This window comes from Crinia signifera, chromosome 11, assembly GCF_055691185.1.
Source record: "Crinia signifera chromosome 11, ASM5569118v1, whole genome shotgun sequence".
In the NCBI taxonomy this organism is placed as follows: domain Eukaryota; kingdom Metazoa; phylum Chordata; class Amphibia; order Anura; family Myobatrachidae; genus Crinia; species Crinia signifera.
In genome coordinates, this window is record NC_139227.1 from 106,172,027 (window position 1) to 106,192,154 (window position 20,128).

At 45.7% G+C, this 20,128-nt stretch overlaps 1 protein-coding gene across 1 annotated transcript in view; it reads left to right on the plus strand.

Annotated features, from left to right (window-relative positions):
* Positions 1-20,128, plus strand: part of IGHMBP2 (immunoglobulin mu DNA binding protein 2) — a 70,410-nt gene that overhangs the window by 2,357 nt on the left and 47,925 nt on the right. Inside the window, exons 2-7 of the mRNA XM_083164126.1 lie at positions 1,666-1,832; positions 2,275-2,467; positions 4,168-4,265; positions 10,881-11,044; positions 11,999-12,199; positions 18,117-18,264. Of these exons, the coding sequence (XP_083020252.1) occupies positions 1,666-1,832; positions 2,275-2,467; positions 4,168-4,265; positions 10,881-11,044; positions 11,999-12,199; positions 18,117-18,264 (971 nt within the window). The remainder of the gene's footprint in view (positions 1-1,665; positions 1,833-2,274; positions 2,468-4,167; positions 4,266-10,880; positions 11,045-11,998; positions 12,200-18,116; positions 18,265-20,128) is intronic.

The window sequence follows — 20,128 nt, forward strand, 5'->3', positions numbered from 1 at the left end:
CTGCCCCATACACTATACACTGCTCCTCTGCCCCATACACTATACACCGCTCCTCTGCCCCATACACCGCTCCTCTGCCCCATACACTATACAGCGCTCCTCTGCCCCATACACTATACACCGCTGCTCTGCCCCATACACCGCTGCTCTGCCCCATACAGCGCTCCTCTGCCCCATACAGCGCTCCTCTGCCCCATACACTATACACCGCTCCTCTGCCCCATACACTATACAGTGCTCCTCTGCCCCATACACTATACAGTGCTCCTCTGCCTCATACACCATACAGCGCTCCTCTGCCCCATACACCATACTGTGCTCCTCTGCCCCATACACCATACTGTGCTCCTCTGCCCCATACACCATACAGTGCTCCTCTGCCCCATACACTATACAGTGCTCCTCTGCCCCATACACTATACAGTGCTCCTCTGCCCCATACACTATACAGTGCTCCTCTGCCCCATACACTATACAGTGCTCCTCTGCCCCATACACTATACAGTGCTCCTCTGCCCCATACACTATACAGTGCTCCTCTGCCCCATACACTATACAGTGCTCCTCTGCCCCATACACTATACAGTGCTCCTCGGCCCCATACACCATACAGCGCTCCTCTGCCCCATACACTATACAGTGCTTCTCTGCCCCATACAGCGCTCCTCTGCCCCATACACTATACAGCATTCCTCCGCCTGTGAAATCAGCCGCCCGGCACATGTGTTTGCATGGGGTCATCCAGCGTTTTCCTGGGCGCACCCACCATTGTTTTGTAGTTATGCACAGGAAATGCAGGGCGTTAGCCTGCGAACACCCCCGGCCTGCCTCCATCCTCCCCTGTGCGAGTGCCAAGACGACTATGCAAGTCGTTGATGGTGCCCACACAGAAGCCCTGCATATTCTATTATGCGCATGCACAGTACATCAACATTGGTCCCCGTTGCAAATTCACCCAAGACCAAATGGATCAGAATGAGGCCTAAATGCACTAGAGAAGGGCATGTACTGTACCTGCCTTGTCACTGTTACTATGTATCCCACATCTTTCGTCATCCTGACTGGGGACAAAAATAGTATACTTACCCGCAGTCTGACCCTATCCCTTCCTCTTGTGCCTAAACCTAAGTCCCCTACCCCATTGCCTAAACCTAACCCCCCCCCCCTCCCTGTAGCCTAACGCTGAACCTAACCCCCCACCTCCTTCCCTGGGCGGCTGCTACCTGCTTACTCACCGATCGGGATCCTGGCTGTCGGGATTCCAGCAGCGGCATTCTGATCCATGTCAAAATTCCAGTGTCTTCAGATGGCACTTAGGATTCTGGCTTCAGTACGCTAGCCAGATCTCCTCACAAGTACTTGTGTAGCCTCTAATTCCCCATTATAGATACTCCTACTGCACACCAGAAGATGACTCAGATAAACAGGAGAATCGGACAATGGAGTTGAGAGGGCACAACAGCGGTAGGATCACAAGATGGGTCCAAAACTACTACGGTAGTATTTGTATAACTTGCATACCACCAACTTACACAGACAAGGATTATTACAACTACAGTATTAATGAATGGATAGGCTGCAATATGGCTGCCTCATTCTTAGGTGATTCTGAGGCTGCATCATTATAGATATTTAACATTACAAATGTTGTTTTTTTCCCTGTAGGGCCTGGCAAGAGAATGTATCGTTAAAAGAATTACAGCGGAAAGGTGTTTGCTTGCTGAAACTGCGAGTATCCAACCAAAGGACAGGGCTCTATGGACGCCTTGTGGCCACCTTTACACACAAGTATGATGCTGAGGCAGTGCTACCAAGTAACGATTTCCGATCAGGTATTGACCATGTTGTAAACGTTCTGTACAGTCTGTAAAGCTGCTTATAGATACATGTAATGGTATTCAAGTACCAACATACGGTTCCTTTATTCTGCCTACAGCTTAAAACACGGCAAAACTGTGTCTTTATAATGAGGTTGGTCTACTTAATACTTTTCAATACACTTTTATGCTGAAAATCGTACTTGGGGCCTTATTCAGCATGGATTGCTAGTAAGATAAAAAGTGGCTGGATGCGATCAAAAAGTTGCCGCCCAGACTGAAAGAATAACTGCAGGTAGTTATCTGCAAGATAATAGGTTAAAGTCGCCTAAAGGTTAAGAACCCTCTCGATAGTCATTTGCAAATCATTCCATCGCCGACTGGGGCATGTGACTGTAAAGTGAATGCGCCCTGTTCTGTTTTACGCTGGCTTACTTCTCTTCTGTCTCTATTGCAGGTGACATTGTGGGACTCTATGACTCCGATAGCGGAAGTGACCCCCTTTCCACGGGGATTGTGTCCGGCATTACACAGAAAGCTATCAATGTGGCCTTTGATGAGACGCACAGTGACTCGTTACAGCTGGGGAGCGAGAGCACATACAGGCTGCTAAAGCTGGCAAATGATGTTACTTACAAAAGAATCAAAAAGTAAGATTCCAGTTTTGTTTCATAGAGTATATGTCACCTCTCATTAATACCGCTGCATAGTATAACCTGCTGGGGTGTTTCTCATGGTCACAGAACATTTGCATCTTCCAGTGGCGGAACATGTGAGTGGTGCAAACTTCTAATTTGTGTGTGTCATTTATGCTCCACATTCCCTGAATCTGCCACTTGTTCCGCTAAGAAGTGATCCCGCTTTCAGACTGCAAATGCAGGGTCGCACCGGGACTTTGAAATGGCTCAGTCCCGGTGCGACCCTACATTTGTGGTCTGTTCACATTGCATCAGCAAACCGGTAATATTGCCGTTCGCTGACATCATCCGGGGGCTCGGGGGAGGAGGCAGCGCTTAGAGCTCCAAGCACTGCCTCCTCCATAGTGTGAACGGAAAACGGGTCGCTCGACCCGATTAACCCATTTACACCGCAAAGCAACACTGCAACGAACCGGTAAGAACCTTTCTTCTTAACCAATTCGTATTGCCATGTTGCTACTGGTTTACTGTAACCGGTAACCCCTTTCACATCGCACCAATTACCAGGTCCAACCGGCATGAACCCGGTAATTAGGTGCGATGTGAAAGGGGTATGACTGAGGGGAAACGGTCGAATTGTCTACCCCACTTAGGTCGACAGTCATTAGGTCGACAGGGTTCTAGGTCGACATGGATGAAGGTGGAGAGGTGTCTAGGTCGACATGGGACAAGGTCGACATGCTTCTAGGTCGACAAATGTGTTAGGTTGACATGAGTTAAGTCGCGAGGTCGACATGGTTTTTTTTACAGTTTTTTTGAGCCGACATGAGCAGACAGGCTGTATTTCATGCGCTACCATCCACTAGGGCGTGGTGGGAGAATAAAATAGTGTGCCAAGTGTTCGCTCGCGATGAGAAGGGCTGCGCTTGATTTCCAACTGTGTCCATGTCGACTGTGTTGACATTCGGGTAAAAAAAAACAGTGAAAAACCCATGTCGACCTAACGGATTTGTCGACCTTGTCCCATGTCGACCGAGACACCTGTCGGCCTAGAACCCTGTCGACCTAGTTGCCTGTCGACCCAGTGGTGTCGACCTAATGACTGTCGACCTAAGATGGGTTTACTAAATAAATTATGAATGAATTATGTTCAATTAAGGAAAAACTCCTTAACCTAAAAATCAGCATAAATTATAAATTACATTTGATGCTGAGTCATTAAGTTATAGTACATTAGCCGTGGTAATTTACCAAGGCTAATAGAATGCCCCCCAAAAGATAAGAAGAAATAGCAGCTGAGTCCTGGTGTTGCACTTAGTCACCTGGCGATTGTGATTGTAAGACTGGTTGTACATAAAGGGCCTAATTCAGGGGCAAGCAACGCTGCCACAGCCACCATCTTTTTACACTGTGTGTCCATGTCCACCCAAAGCGAACAGTCGCATCTTTTCTGGTCTGGCGATTCACACCACAGGCAAAGAAGTACTCGGTGAATAGACTACAAGAACCGCCTCGGTAATAGAGAGAAGTGCACAAATGGGAGTCACCCTGCCAAGCCTGTAGGACTACAGACTCTTAGTTGGGTCCTGTATTGTAACATATACAATAATTGTACCCAATAGTGCATATTACACTTTAGGCCTAAAGGAATGATCATTTCAAGTAAACTGCTACTGACTAATCCATGTGTTCCTCTATTGTTTTATCCATAGGGCTTTAATCAAGCTAAGTCAGTACCACTCCGGACCGGCTTGCAGTGTGATAGATGTTCTGTTCGGTTCCTCTGAACCCAGCCACTCGGCACCAGCAAGTAAGACCATATCGGAGCTGTCTGCTGCAATTGTCACTTATTAACAAGGAGGAAAGCCAATGTACATTTGTTTATTATGTATTAATCGTTTCTTATATAGAACAGCAAATTCCATTGCGCTTTATAAGTGGAAACAATGATACAACAAACTGGGTATTTATAGACCGTTGAATAGCCCTGCTCGCAAGCTTACAATCTATAGGGGTACATTGGAATTGGTTCATAAAGGTATTCACTTCCAGTCAAAAGTTTAAGTACAATCTGAGAAAATGTGGAGGTGTTTAACTTAACTGGTAGTGTACGTAAATAAATATATAGATTTCAGATGCTCCCTTTTTTAATTCAGCTTCATGATAAGAACAGAGGAAACAAATAATGTATATAGGCCCTTATTCTGGTTCACTGGCAAAGGCAAATTCCTTTTCAAATGGGCAGAACCATGTGCACTGCAGGGGGGCAGATGTAACTTGTGCAGAGAGAGTTAGATTTGGGTGAGTTATTTTGTTTCTGTGCAGAGTATATACTGGCTGCTTTATTTTTACACTGCAATATAGATCTCACTTTGAAATAAAACCCCACCGAAATCTAACTCTCTCTGCACATGTTACATCTGCCTCACCTGCAGTGCACATGGTGTTGTCCATTTGAAAAGGAATTTGCCTTTGCGAGTGAACCAGAACAAGTGCCATATAGGGCCTTATTCTGATCGGTGCGGCCCGATCAGAATATGCGGCCGCAACCGTGCAGGCGAATCCCCGCCTTCCATACGGATCGCCACCTGCCGTCCGTACGCGGATATGTGGCGATCCGCATGAAATTGGACGGGGATACGCCTCCTCCGTCTTGGGAGCAGCCCCTGCATTCGATGGTCGCCGAACATCGAATGCAGGGCCGCACGCTCCACCAGGTCCCGCAACACAAGACCACACGGACACTTGTCCGTGTGAAATCATGTATGGGGGCGGGCAGCTGACATCCGGCGATGTCAGATGCCCGTCACGGCCTCATTACCATGCATACGCCCCGCGTTTGCATGGGAACGCCCATGAAACGCGGGGCGTATGCATAGGGTAATGAGGCTAAGTAGCCCTCACGCCCCTCTACGCCCCCTGTGCGGCGTATAAAGAATCCGTGCGGCGAAATCGCCTGCACATGCGCAGAGTGACCTCTGCACATGCGCAGACGATCAACATCGGCGGTCCGTCCGCATGCGGGAATATCCGCACCGATCAGAATAAGGCCCATAGTGCTGTATTGGAGAAAATATTTCCTGAGGCTCAGATGATTATTTAAACAAAACTTGATCGTCAGTAAAACAAGTAGATGACTGTAGTGCACACAATTGTCACAGTATTACTCTGTATCCAGGGTGTCATTCCTGAGATCCAATTTACAATATAGGGGAGAATTCAATTAGCGTAGTAAATTACTGGGGCTAATTGATGCCCTGAAGATTATTCAATTAGCCCCAAAAGCTGGCACTATCTGATTTTATTCCCCATCTTGCGAAAACACATATTGGATATGGAATTGATGTGTTTCCGGATGAAAGATGGCCTTTTTTTGGCTAAATAAAAGGACGGCATTTGGATTTCCTGATAAATGACATCAGTTAAAAATGCCAAAAACAGCCCTTTATTTTGAATGGTATAACAGAAGAAACCGAAATACTGGTGCTACCTAAGGCAGCAAAATGAAGCTACGTGACAAGTTACTACAAAAACTTTTATACAATTGACATTACACTAAACATAGGTCAAAAATCTTGCGCCAAAATATGTCCACATAAAAAAACAACTATATATATATATATATATATATATATATATATATATATATATATATATATATATATATCAAAAGGTTTCTTTTGGAATAGGTTCCGTGTACCCCAGGAATCACCGATGTCCACTCCAGTTGGTTAGGTAATACACTTTATTCCATACACCAACACTCCAATAAAATACGATAAAAAGTCCAAACAGGGGGATACACCTGGCTCTTTGCAAGTTTAGATGGGTAGCTCTCCAATCCGGATAGAAAGTTTCCCACAGCCGAAGATGACAGCAAAACTGTGCAAAAGCACTCCAGGTGATCCACCTCCTCCCACCAAAGCGTTTCAGGCTATTACTAGCCCTTTTTCAAGGTGTGGAGGTGACTGGTCAGTGACAGGTTTTTATACCTGTCCACCACCAGGCAATACATAAAACATGGCAATTTAATCCAATAGTTCAAAATGCAATTAAAACAAATATACATTATATCAGGCACAAATTAATATTCACATTTCATGTATATACACTGCTAATACATACTGTTTCGCCCTATCTAAATAGATATTATGCTCTTATGATCAGTGCAGGTTGGCATTTCCGTTTTCCATGTTTTTACTGAGCCGTCAGTCCACAGGTGAAAGTCAATTAAGCCAGCATCGCTTACGTTTTCGGGTTGCGTCCCGGATGTACTGGAATACACTTCCGGTACAGCTATCTTCATTGGACGCGTCTCCTTAACGCCAGGCGGAAGTGCGTCACTCGACTCGCTGGAACGCACTCTTCCTGGTGTTTGACCCGCAACTAGTGTTTCACTTTATTTCTTCCTTATTAGGAATGACGCTCTGTAATCATGGTTCCGTGCCTTCAATTGCTACTTGTATGCAGTGTATTTCTCCATTGACAATGCGTATGCCATAAAATGAGAAAAAATATGATTAAGACAACGGGAATATATTTCATAGTGTACTATAATGACTTCTACTGGGTGTATCATCACATTCTAATGGTGATGTTATTTTAAACCACATGACAATCCACAATAAATTAATATCGGCAGCATACTATAAAAATATTATAAATAAATAAAAAGAATGTTATATAAAAACATTTTCTTAAAAATCGTATATAAAAATGTTATAAAAATAGCAGCACTTTATCAAGCATAGCAGCATATCATGCAGACCCGCAGTATTTCATAAAGAGTAGCAGCTTTTCATAGCAGCATATCATAGAAAACATTTGAGCTCAAAGCTCACATTCAGACCCAATGGCTCAATTGTTTTCAAAGTATAGATGGTTCGCATCTCTAATTGACTTTCACCTGTGGACTGACGGCTCACTAAAAACATGGAAAACGGAACCGCCAACCTGCACTGATCATAAGAGCATAATATCTATTTAGATAGGGCGAAACAGTATGTATTAGCATTAGCGGTGTATATACATGAAATGTGAATATTAATTTGTGCCTGATATAATGTATATTTGTTTTAATTGCATTTTGAACTATTGGATTAAATTGCCATGTTTTATGTATTGCCTGGTGGTGGACAGGTATAAAAACCTGTCACTGACCAGTCACCTCCACACCTTGAAAAAGGGCTAGTAATAGCCTGAAACGCTTTGGTGGGAGGAGGTGGATCACCTGGAGTGCTTTTGCACAGTTTTGCTGTTTGTCATCTTCGGCTGTGGGAAACTTTCTATCCGGATTGGAGAGCTACCCATCTAAACTTGCAAAGAGCCAGGTGTATCCCCCTGTTTGGACTTTTTATCGTATTTTATTGGAGTGTTGGTGTATGGAATAAAGGGGCAGATGTATCATAGCAGCGCTTATCGCGCCGCTATGATACTTCCTGCTTCGCCTCAATAGCGAGGCGAAGCAGGAAGGGACATCGACAAGATGTATTAACATCTTGTCTGCCGAAGCGGGGGAGCGTTAACTCCCCCCTCCGGCGATGTCCCTTTCTGGAGATAGCGCATCAGTTAATACTGATGCGCTATCTCCTGTCCCCCGGCCGGCCGCACTGGGCATGCGCGGGATCTCGCTGTTCACGCGAGATCCCCAGCGCAGCCCAGACCTAACAGCAGGGACAGCGCTGTCCCTGCTGTTTAGATAGGGCTTCGCCAGCCTGATGCTGGCGAAGCCAAAGCAGGCTTCGTGCGGAACGGTCAGCGATGCTGACCGTTCATACATTCGGCCTGCTATCATTTTGATAGCAGCGCCGATATGGACAGGGGCGCATAGCGCCCCTGTCCATTACCGCATCCCGGCCTCTTCATACATGGGGGAGAAGCGGTATCAGTGCACATAACGTGCGCTAATACCCCTTCTCCCCCATAACGACCGTTCATACATCTGCCCCAATGTGTATTACCTTACCAACTGGAGTGGACATCGGTGATTCCTGGGGTACACGGAACCTATTCCAAAAGAAACCTTTTGATGAACATAGGGCTCTGACCCTCGGTGAGTTCTATCCTATTAGTAATCAGAGTGTGGGAGTGTGGAATTGATGCCCTGCTGATATCGTGCGAAAGTCAAAGAAACCTTGATGTGCACATAGGGCACTGATTACAGGTCAGTTGACAGTGTCCTATTTTGAACATCAAGACGCAGAGATTGAACATACTGCGAAAAGAAAAGGAAGATACAGCGCCTAAGATTGCCCATTGTGTTTGCTATATTTTGTTCAAGATTTTAGGAGTCTTGGGGTGGATCTAGGGCTGCAGTGTCTGGAGCGCGGTCATTATTCTATAATTTTGTCATTATATATATATATATATATATATATATATATATATATATATATATATATATATATATATATATATATATATATATATATATATATATATATATATATATATATATATATATATATATATATATATATATATATATATATATATATATATGACAAGGGGGTCCCGGCACTCTTCCTTATAGGTGCAAATACTTGAGGTGCCTTTCCGTTTTTCGAAGAAAAGATGTAACAACAGGCATGTAGATGGCACTCTCAAGATTGTACAAATTCTGCGCGGCGGCAGCAAGGATGAAATAAATGAATCAACACAGGCTTGTGTGTCACAAGCCTGTGTTGAGATATATATATATATATATATATGCAATGAAAAAAGACGTTTCCTATAGTGCAGAAAATCCAGTAAAAATATAACTTTAAACATATTACATGTGCTAGAAAAAAGGGGTAACCTTGTACGAGATAAGCAGTGTGGGTTGGAATACACCAGAACAGGATGCTGAAAAGTGGGTGTTCCAGTGTTGACGCCCTCACCCAAATGTAATAGGGTGTGAGAATCAGAAAGTGATTTTGGGAGAGGATTCCCATTTTTTTAAAGTGGCAATCAATTGCATAGCAAAATCAACCTGGCTTTGCAGTATAAACGATTACTGCTTTAAAAAAATTAGGATAACTCTCCCAGAAGTCTCAGAATTATGCTGGTGTACAGTAATTGTATGTGATCTTACCAGCAGGACCGAGATATTCAATGCCATTTAGGTGAGCTATGATGGCGAGCAGTGTCTATTGCTCGCCCTTGGTTTTCAACCCAACTCCCTTCACTCACCGTTTCCACCTCGCTGTTTATAAAAAGCGAGGTGAAATCGGCGAGTACTGCCGTCAAAACGGCGAGACTCGCTGCTATATGTAGTGAAACTCAACATTCGGGGGAATCCTCGTCGTCCTCCCTGGAAAATAGATTATGGCGAGGGGGTTAGACGGCGAGGATGGCTTGTTTTCGCCAATCCTCGCAACAAACAAGCCATCATCGCCATACAAACCCCCCACCGGCCGAATTGAATAAACCAAAGTGGAGAAATGAACCTTAATATGTAATCTATATCAGTGGTGACCAACCGGTCAGAGGTAAAGAGCCGAAAAATATCGGTAGTCAAGCTACAGAGCCTGCATCATGCGTGCACCAAAAAAGGGGCGTGGTCTATTTTGACCCCTTGGATGGGTGTGATACAAATATGCCTCCAATAGTGCAGTGCCATATATACATATGCCCCCCACGGTGCCAGGTATGCCCCCACAGTGCCAAAAAGCTGATATGCCCCCACAGTAAACTGCTATGCCCCCACAGTGCCACCCACTGCTCTGCCCCCACAGTGCAAAATTCCCAGCAGCAGCACTCACCATTGTTGCTGCTGCTGCCGGGCGTGGAGAGGACAGTCTGGCGTCCCCCTGCAGACCTGTCATGTCACCGAGGGGAGCACAGCACAGGACACCACGCGTCTCCTCCTCCCCCCCCCCCCCCACTTCCCTGTGACTGGGCCGTCCACTAATCAAAGCTTGCGGGCCGGCTCCTGATTGGCTGCCGGCCCGCGAGCTCTAATTGGTGGACGGCCCAGTCACAAGGATGCACAGTTAGGGGTAGGAGAAATGCGCGATAAACGCTCTCCTCCCCTCAGAAGAAATATGGATTCGGGGGACGGGCGGCGGGCAGCAGGAGCCGCACCTTACAAGGGGGAGAGCCGCTGGCTGGCCACCCCCTGATCTATATAATACAATGATCCTTAGGCCAGATTAAATTGTTACATAACACCTTCATCCATTTGCCTCTTCCATTGGCAAATAGAAACTGATTTGTTTTCCACACCCACAACCCAAAAATGTATGGGTAGGTTAATTGGCTCCACACAAAAATGAACCCGAGCGTGTGAGTCTACATGTGTGTAGGGCAGATTAAATGGGCCAAGTGGTTTTTATCTGCCAAGATGAATAATAAATTATAGCAGTGTTAAAAGGAAGCTTCAAATAAGAAATCTGCTTCTCATTGTAATAACCATCACGGTCTTCTCCTCTCTCCCCGCCAGGGCCTGTGGAATTTCTCAATCCATGCTTGGACGATTCCCAAAAGGAAGCTGTTATTTTCTGCCTTAACCAGAGAGAACTGGCTATTATTCACGGCCCCCCGGGTACTGGTAAAACGACGACAGTGGTGGAAATTGTCTTGCAGGCTGTAAGGCAAGGACTAAAGGTGAGATGGCATACGGCCGTTAGGTTGACATAATTGGGTTGACCGCTTAAGGTTGACATGGCTAAGGTCAATAGGGTCAAAAAGGTTTTCAGGTTTTTTTTTTTTTGAGCTGACAGGTGGTATTTCATGCCCTGCATCCACTAGGGTGTGGAGGGTGAATATAATAGTTTGCCGAGTGGCACCGAACCCGAAGCATGGCTAGCCTAGCAAGGGGACACAGTGCCCTTTTGCAGTGTCCATGTCAACATTCGGGATAAAAAAAAAAACGTGAAAAACCCATGTCGACCAATTTGACTGTTAACCTTCCTACTGTCGACCTAGTGCTTGTGTTTTATCACTGTTTAAGCTTAGTACATCTGCCCCCCCCCCCCCCCCCCTCCAGTAAGAAAACTGGGAGTGCGCCTGAGCTGTTAGTTTAATGTAAATACAAGGTTGTTTTTTGTTTTTTTTGTGCGCTACAGTTCTATGTACACTACAGTTTACATTGTGAGCTGTGTGTAATTACATCTTCCTCCCAGTAAGAAAACTGCCAGTCGCTTAGATGGGAGTGCGCCTGAGCTGTTAGTTAAATGCAAGGTTGTATTTTGTTGTGTACACTACAGTTCTATGTGCGCTACCGTTCTATGTGCGCTACCGTTCTATGTGCGCTACCGTTTACATTGTGAGCTGTGTGTAATTACATCTCTACCTGAACAAGTTATTACATTTAAGTCTAAAGCTGGGTACACACTGCATGATGTGTAACCCAGCAGATGGCGCGCTGTGCTATAACGATGTAATGTGCGCCTTACACACTGCGCGATCCGGTGTACAAAGGTGCGATGTGTCGTTACATGTGACTGCATGCCGTAAATCAGACGGGAAGTTGCGATAAATGACTGCTATGTACAAGCATTTGGGCGATATATATTACAGTCTGTACCCAGCTTAACTTCTTTATTGCTTCTCCTTAAGGTCCTATGCTGCGCTCCTTCCAACGTAGCTGTGGACAATCTGGTGGAGCGCTTGGCTGTGTACAAAGAGCGGATATTACGTCTTGGTCACCCTGCCCGCCTCCTGGAATCCCTACAGCATCACAGTTTGGATGCCGTATTGGCGCGGAGTGACAACGCGCAGCTTGTGGCTGACATCCGCAAAGACATTGACCTGACCTTTGTAAGTAATATTACAGTATCGGCTTTTTCTACATGCATTATTTTATTAGTTCTCAACCCTTTGAGTGCCACGTTAATTTGTCATAATAGGTGAAAAATGTCAAGCCAACATTTGTACTCATCATAATGACCTGTAATGTTTACCCTTAAATAGGAAATCATTTTTTTTTTTTACACAACATTTTTTAATTCGAATTTATATAACAGACATGAGCTACACTGGCATGTTAAGTGGATGTTTCGGGCATCTCTCACAGCAATTTTGTCCCTCAAAGGGTTAAATACCTCTATGTTATGGTGAGACTTTCCATTGAGTTACAGCGTCTGTTCATTTTAAAGATGTGTCCTCATATATCATTGCTTCAGTTGCGCCAAACCGCTCCTGTAGGTGCACCTTGTCCATTTAGACACGGCTAGTGGCAGGCGTTTTATTTGCCGATTAATGCTTTTGTCACATCTAGGGTGGGCAATCCCGGGATTTGGCCCCTAAAACGCCAGGATTTCAATCCTGGGATTGGAGTTTCCAATCCCGGGATTTTGGGATTAGACTGCGCATGCGCAGTCTAATGCCGGGCAGCGTCTGAGCTAGTGCTCAGACGCTGCCTGGCTTCTCCCATCCCGGGCAGTGCGGCTCTCTCTCAGAGGTCACGCTGCACAGGCCACACAACAGCCTGACAGTCTGACTCCGCGCTGACCTCCCGCCGCCTCCGAGACCGCCCACCCACCGAGGCTGACCCCCATACCATCACCAGCCCAGGCCGCATCCGCCCGGCCGCACCGCACCTGTAAGTAAATATGCGGGCGGCCGGGGCGGGTTTTTGCATTAGGGAAGCCAATCCCGGGATTGGGCATTTTTCAATCCCGAATTCCGGGATTGAAAAAATGCCCCGGGATTGGCATCCCTAGTCACATCGTTATTTATTTATTCATCAACAGTTTCTTATATAGCGCACACATACTGTATTCCGCAGCGCTTTACAGAGAAAATTTGAACATTCCCACCAGTGGAGCTTACAATCTATATACCCTACCACATGTACATGCACACACAGACGTTCTAGGGTTATTTTGTTAGGAGCCAGTTGGCCTACCAGTGTATTTTTGGATTGTGGGAGGACCCGGAGGAAACCCACGCAAGTACGGGAGAATATACAAACTCTGCACAGTTAGGGATATGGTGGGGATAGAACCCATGACCTCAGCACTGTGAGGCAGTAATATAACCATTACACCATCCGTACTGCCCAGTATATATAACACATGGAGGGAATTGAACCCATGACCTCAGCATTGTGAGGCAGTAATGCTAACCATTACACCATCCGTACTGCCCCGTATATATAACACATGGTGGGGATAGAACCCATGACCTCAGCGCTGTGAGGCAGTAATGCTAACCATTACACTGTCCGTACTGCCCCGTATATATAACACATGGTGGGATAGAACCCATGACCTCAGTGCTGTGAGGCAGTAATGCTAACCATTACACTGTCCGTACTGCCCCGTATATATAACACATGGTGGGGATAGAACCCATGACCTCAGCGCTGTGAGGCAGTAATGCTAACCATTACACCATCCGTACTGCCCCGTATATATAACACATGGTGGGGATCGAACCCATGACCTCAGTGCTGTGAGGCACCGTCCGTACTGCCCCGTATATATAACACATGGTGGGGATAGAACCCATGACCTCAGTGCTGTGAGGCAGTAATGCTAACCATTACACCATCCGTGCTGCTCCGTGTATATAACACATGGTGGGGATAGAACCCATGACCTCAGCACTGTGAGGCAGTAATGTAACCATTACACCATCCGTACTGCCCCGTATATATAACACATGGTGGGGATAGAACCCATGACCTCAGTGCTGTGAGGCAGTAATGCTAACCATTACACCATCCGTACTGCCCCGTATATATAACACATGGTGGGAATAGAACCCATGACCTCAGCACTGTGAGGCAGTAATGCTAACCATTACACCGTCCATACTGCCCCGTATATATAACACATGGTGGGGATAGAACCCATGACCTCAGCGCTGTGAGGCAGTAATGCTAACATTACACCATCTGTATAATCTGTACATTGTATGATCGTCTCACAATCTGCTCATGATCATGATCGTTCTGGTGTGAACCCTACATAATACTTGTATAGCTGTGTGTGTGTGTGTGTGTGTGTCAGAATGTGTATATGAAGTGGATCAATGTTGCAGCCGCACTTTTATTCCAATACAGGTTCTGTTATGCTCCGTATACAGACTCAGTGACAAACAATATACATACATATGTTGTACAATATGTCCTATATCACATTAACCACATGAAGAATTACTTCACAGAAAGAGAATTAGATAAGTGGAATAGCCTCCCATCAGAGGTGGTAGAGGCTAAGACAGCAGTACAATGTAAACATGCTTGGGATAAGCATATTGATATCCTTACAAAAAAATAAGGATCAAATATTGTTTGAGGTAACATGTTTAAAGGGGCAGACTAGATGGGCCAAGTGGTTCTTATCTGACGGCAAATTCTATGTTTAACCACTTGAGTGGTATGCTCGGAATTTTACAGGCTCAGCTGTGCTGCCGCAGCGGGCTGTCCCGGAAAATTTCCGGCCATGCCACCATATTGAAGGTGCGTGCCAGTGGTGCCTGCAGCTGTGCACCACTAGCGCATCACCTGTCCGGGGACCCCCCACCTCCTCTCCCCTCCCATTGCTCCCCCTGACCTCTCCACTCCGGCGAACACGTACGCCGGAAATCCCCTGCCGCTGCCATTAGTTGCAGGCGGCAGGCTCGGGATGTTCGGCGTGGCTCGGGGGGGGGAAGGGGGGACTCGGGAGTTCGGGCGCCGAATGGTGAATTGGGGCAAGATGTGTGAGGATACATCTATACAAATATTACAAGGGTGGATCAATAAGTACCTGTGTTTGAACATAGGTGGTGTTGCTCCTGGCTTGTATGATTTATTGTTGCCAGTAACACTTGTGTAGGAATGCTTGCTGTTTTGTTATTACAGATATGGGTCTTGTTCTTTGAGAATATATTATCTTCATGTATTATTGAGGTTTATGCTATTGTGCAGCCTTTTCAATGTATTCGAGCCAACCAGGCTGCCTCTAAGAGTATTATGTTGTCTGTCTCTGTTCTAGAGTGTAGCAGCTGAAAATATCCATATACCCATCTAAAACTGATATTTTTGCTAATTATTTTTTGTTGCTTTATCATTTCTGTTGTTTTTCTTATTATTATATTTGTATATCACATACATATTGTACAGCGCTTTAAAGAGAATATTTGGGAATTCAAATCAGTCTGTATCATACTGGAGCTTACAATCTACAGTATATTCTCTTACCCCAGAGACACACACACTAAAGCTGGGTACACACCTAAAGATTTATCTGTCCAATCTATCCGGTGAAAACCAAAATCTAGTAATATATAGGAGCATATGACAATCAGCCATTCGCTCCCAAACGCTGGAAAATGGACAAAAACGATTGTTGGGATACATTTGCTAAATCGAGTGGATTTAACCAATTCGTCTGTTTTTCAGTTTTTGTGAGGAAATGTATTTATCGGTAGTTGTGGAAATCTGCTGAATTATTGATAAATCTTTTGTTAGCTCTATAAGTAGCAGAATGAATAGTTGTTGAATGCCACAGACACAGGGTAGAAGCAGGTTGTTTTAGTTTGTAGCCTCTCAATTTCCTAGACATGAGTGGGGATGGTATCCGGATCCTGGCGCTTGGTAGGCCAGTGGTCAGGAGTCTGACAGTAGCATCCCTATGCGCAGAATCCCGACGCCCTGTTGGCAAGCATTCTGCCCCTCATTCCTACCCGTCTAACCCTACCACACCTCGCAGCCTAGTTCTCACTCCGCAGCCTAGTTCTTATTTTTTTTAAACAATATTTTTTTTTTTTTTTTTTACACATTCACCAGCAGGGGGCCGAGCCGGGAGCCGCTCATTAATATTCATATATTCACTGCACACTGATCCCGATTGGGACCAGTGTGTAGCGGCTCCCTAGCACAGCCCCCTGCCAGCTCTGGGGGGCTCTCCCTGTGTCCCCCACAGCCCTCCTTCACCCCCACAGTGTCCGGCGCAGGCAGGGAGGCTTCCATCTCCCTGCCTGCAGCCGTCCCCCAGCTCCCCGGCGGCATTTGCCGGGGGGGTTAAAATTCGCCGCCAGGGGCTCTCTGAGTTGAATAGGGCGGACAGGAGGCTGCCCAGCTAATCTCCCTACAGGGAGAATTGGGGCGAAAGTGCAGCGAATCCTACACAGGATTCGCTGCCTCCCTCCAGTACAACCATTGAATACCTGCCTTTTTGTCTAGCCCTAACTCCGAGCCTTCACCAACTCTTACCCCCCTGCAGCCTAGCCATAATCATCCCTGCACTGCCTGAACTTCACTCCCTGCCAACACCCCACACCACTCCCTAACCATAACCAGCTAGCCTCGGCAAACCTACGTTTAGGATGCCATCAGTGGGGAATATGGAGTTGATATTGTGAGCATTGCTGGATTTCTGGCACTGGTTTGACCACTGCCTGGACTCTTTAATCAGTTTTAGGAACACCGGGATCTCAAACCCATCCCCACCAGTGACATACGCTGAACACAAGTGAAGTTATAAGGGCGCATTCAGTCCCTGCAAATTTTTCGCCAGGCCAAACATTAGAAATTTTGGTACTTGTGTATTTTGGCGGCGCCCATCGCATACCATAACGCATACGATGGTATGCGATGCAACGCGATATCGTACGATAGTGCACGATGGCATACAATTTTCAAATTGTATGCCATTGTACATGGCATACAATGCCATACGATGCGATGCGATTAAACATTGTATAAGCACCCTAATGGGTGCTTACAATGTTAAATGCACCCCCACGCCACCCCCCCACTATAAACGTGAACCCGAAGCGTGGCGAGCGGCGGCGGTACGTGTCATACAAACTTTTCATACCCCCACTATCCACGTCGGCGTGGAGTTGAGAATAGAATAGTGTGGCGAGCGCAGCGAGCCCGAAGCGTGGCGAGGGGACGCGGATACCTGTGAAGCTCGCCACGCTTCGGGCTCGGTGGCTCGCTGCGCTCGCCACACTATTATATTCTCAACTCCATGCCGACGTGGATAGTGGGGGTATGAAAAGGTCGTAGGACGCGTACCGCCACCCCTCGCGGGCTCGCTGCGCTCGCCACGCTTCGGGTTCACGTTTATAGTGGGGGGGTGGCGTGGGGGTGCATTTAACATTGTAAGCATCCATTAGGGTGCTCAAAAGCACCCTTTAGGGTGCTTATACGATTTTTTATCGTATAGGGGGTCAAAATCGCGTCGCATCGCATGCCATCGGGTACATGGCATGCGATGTGATGCGATACGTTCATCGTACGATGGACATCGGGGGCGCCGCCAAAATACACAAGTACCAAAATTTTCATTGTTTTTAAGGCCAATTAAATTTGGCCCAATTCAATTTCCGTGCTGATTTATTTATTTTTTTTATCTGGGCAAAAAAAAAACAGCACGGACGGAAACCACGTGAATTGTCGATATTTGGCGCCGATCCAAGTGTTTTGTCGACTTCACCGCTAATCCAAGTGTTTTGTAGAATTTGCATGCGTTTTCGCCCAATTTTGGGTATATTTTCGGATCAGTCAAAAAAAAAGCAGGAAGGTCGTTGATTGAATACAGATTGGCGAATAATTGCCGCGTTGATTGTATACCCCCCCCCCCCCTCAGGCCTTTTTATTAGGAGCATGAAGAAGATGAGTAAATCCGTGTGAATAAAACGCCTGATTTCACTAACCCTTAGTATGGAATACAGATGTACTTTAATTAGAAAACGACATAAATAACCTATTATGATTATTTCATTATTTCTAAAGGCGAAAATGAGAAAGCTTCAGCACAGGGAAGAAAAAAGCAGCTTCAAATCTGAAATTAAAGCTCTGCGGAAAGAACTGAAGGAACGGGAGGAGGCTGCAATGATAGAGACGTTGAAAGGAGCTAATGTCATCCTTGCCACAAATACAGGTCAGACTGATAATGACGGCTCAGTACAGCGCACTTCTGTTATCGCATCCTGAGACGTTTCTGATGAACCTCAAGCTCTGTGATTCTTATGTCATTCATGTGAGATGTTTCCAAAAGGGTATAAATAGAGCGTGTCTTAGTGACTCATGTGGGTCCACTCAGAAGCGTTCTGCTGCAAATACAAATGTTCAGCTGTAATAACTGCTAGTGTGTGACGCAGAACCGCTGCAAGCAGGCAGAGGTCACGGGTGCATTCCAGCTGACCTTGCCTACCTGCAAGCTGTGCTGTGCTCACTACATTATCGAGGATCATGTAGTCTATGGAAGTCTATGCACACAGGTGTGTTCTCATTACAGCATCTGAGAGTCCTGTCCGTGCTCTGTCTCATGTGGTTCTAAAACATCCTTGTGTACCAACTATCTGTACCAATGATCCATGTGTGATACTATGCAGTGAGCACCGTTCTGATAAACTGCAGCAAGTCTTTATGTTCAGTGTCTGCTAAATGCAGCATTTAGTGCCCATTATTAGTTTGTGGCTGTAACAAATGACAACCAAACCTGTGTGTACAAGACTTGTCATCTATATACAGTATATGTCTAGTGTCCGGGAGTCTCTGAAACACTGCCATCTGCTGGCAGAGAGTGAAACTACATCTTTCTCACACATGCACAAACCCAGAAGGTAATCGACTAGCTTTCGAAGCTTTTGCTTTGAGTGGGCTTACTAGTAATACTAATATGTTTGTTAGTGAAGGAATACCTCATATCCAGGTGTCTGCTTAGTCATTAAATTTTAATACAAAAAATAGGTGCATCAATTTTATGGAGTACAGATGAACATTTACCTTAACGCGTCTTACTGTATATGCATAGTGCAATTAGACATGAACAGTAATAGCACCAGTTACATGCTCAAAAGCCACAGTGAACAGCAGCTGGGTAACTACAGAACAGCTTGTAGGAGACTTTAGGGCAGTGATGGGGAACCATGGCACTCCAGCTGCTGTTGAACTACACATCCCAGCATGCCCTGCAACCATTTTAGAATAGACAAGTAGCAAAACTGTAGCAGTGCATGTTGGGATATGTAGTTCAACATCAGCTGGAGAGCCAAGGTTTCCCCATCACTACTTTAGGGGATGAAATTGGGATTGGAACAAATTAAAAACCTGTTGCCAAAGTTCTGAGTCTCCATAATACAAACGAGATCAGCGTTTTACATATGCTGGTCACAAGTGGCACTACTGGGCACATAGAACACCCCAAAATAATTAATCCAAAACACAATATTAGGCCTGGCACGGTCCAAGCCTGATGGGATGGGATTGGAGTGCAGGTTGGGCACAATTGTAAGGGCTAAATTGGATTACATCTTTGGCAGATGTGTCACATGGGCAGTTGGAAGAGGACTGCACACAAAAGCCAAGTCATTCAGGGGTAGATGTATGACGAAGTGATAAAGTGCCTGGTACTTTATCACCGGCCAATCAGCTCCTGACTGTCCATTTTTAAGCCCAGCCTGTAACTTAACAGTCAGGAGCTGATTGGTCGGTGATAAAGTACCAGACACTTTATCACTTCTCCTCCCTTATCACTTCATCATACATCTACCCCTGAATGACTTGGCTTTTGTGTGCAGTCCTCTTCCAACTGCCCATGTGACACTGGATAAAATGTAATCCCATTTAGCCCTTACAATTGTGCCCAGCCTGGACTCCAATCCAACCCCATCAGGCTTGGACTGTGCCTGGCCTAATATTGTGTTTTGTAAGCGTTCCTGTTGACCACAGGGTTTTAGACTGAAATAGGGGTGTAACTGTGTTTTTAGGAGTGAAGGAATTAAACTAACTTAAGGAGGTGG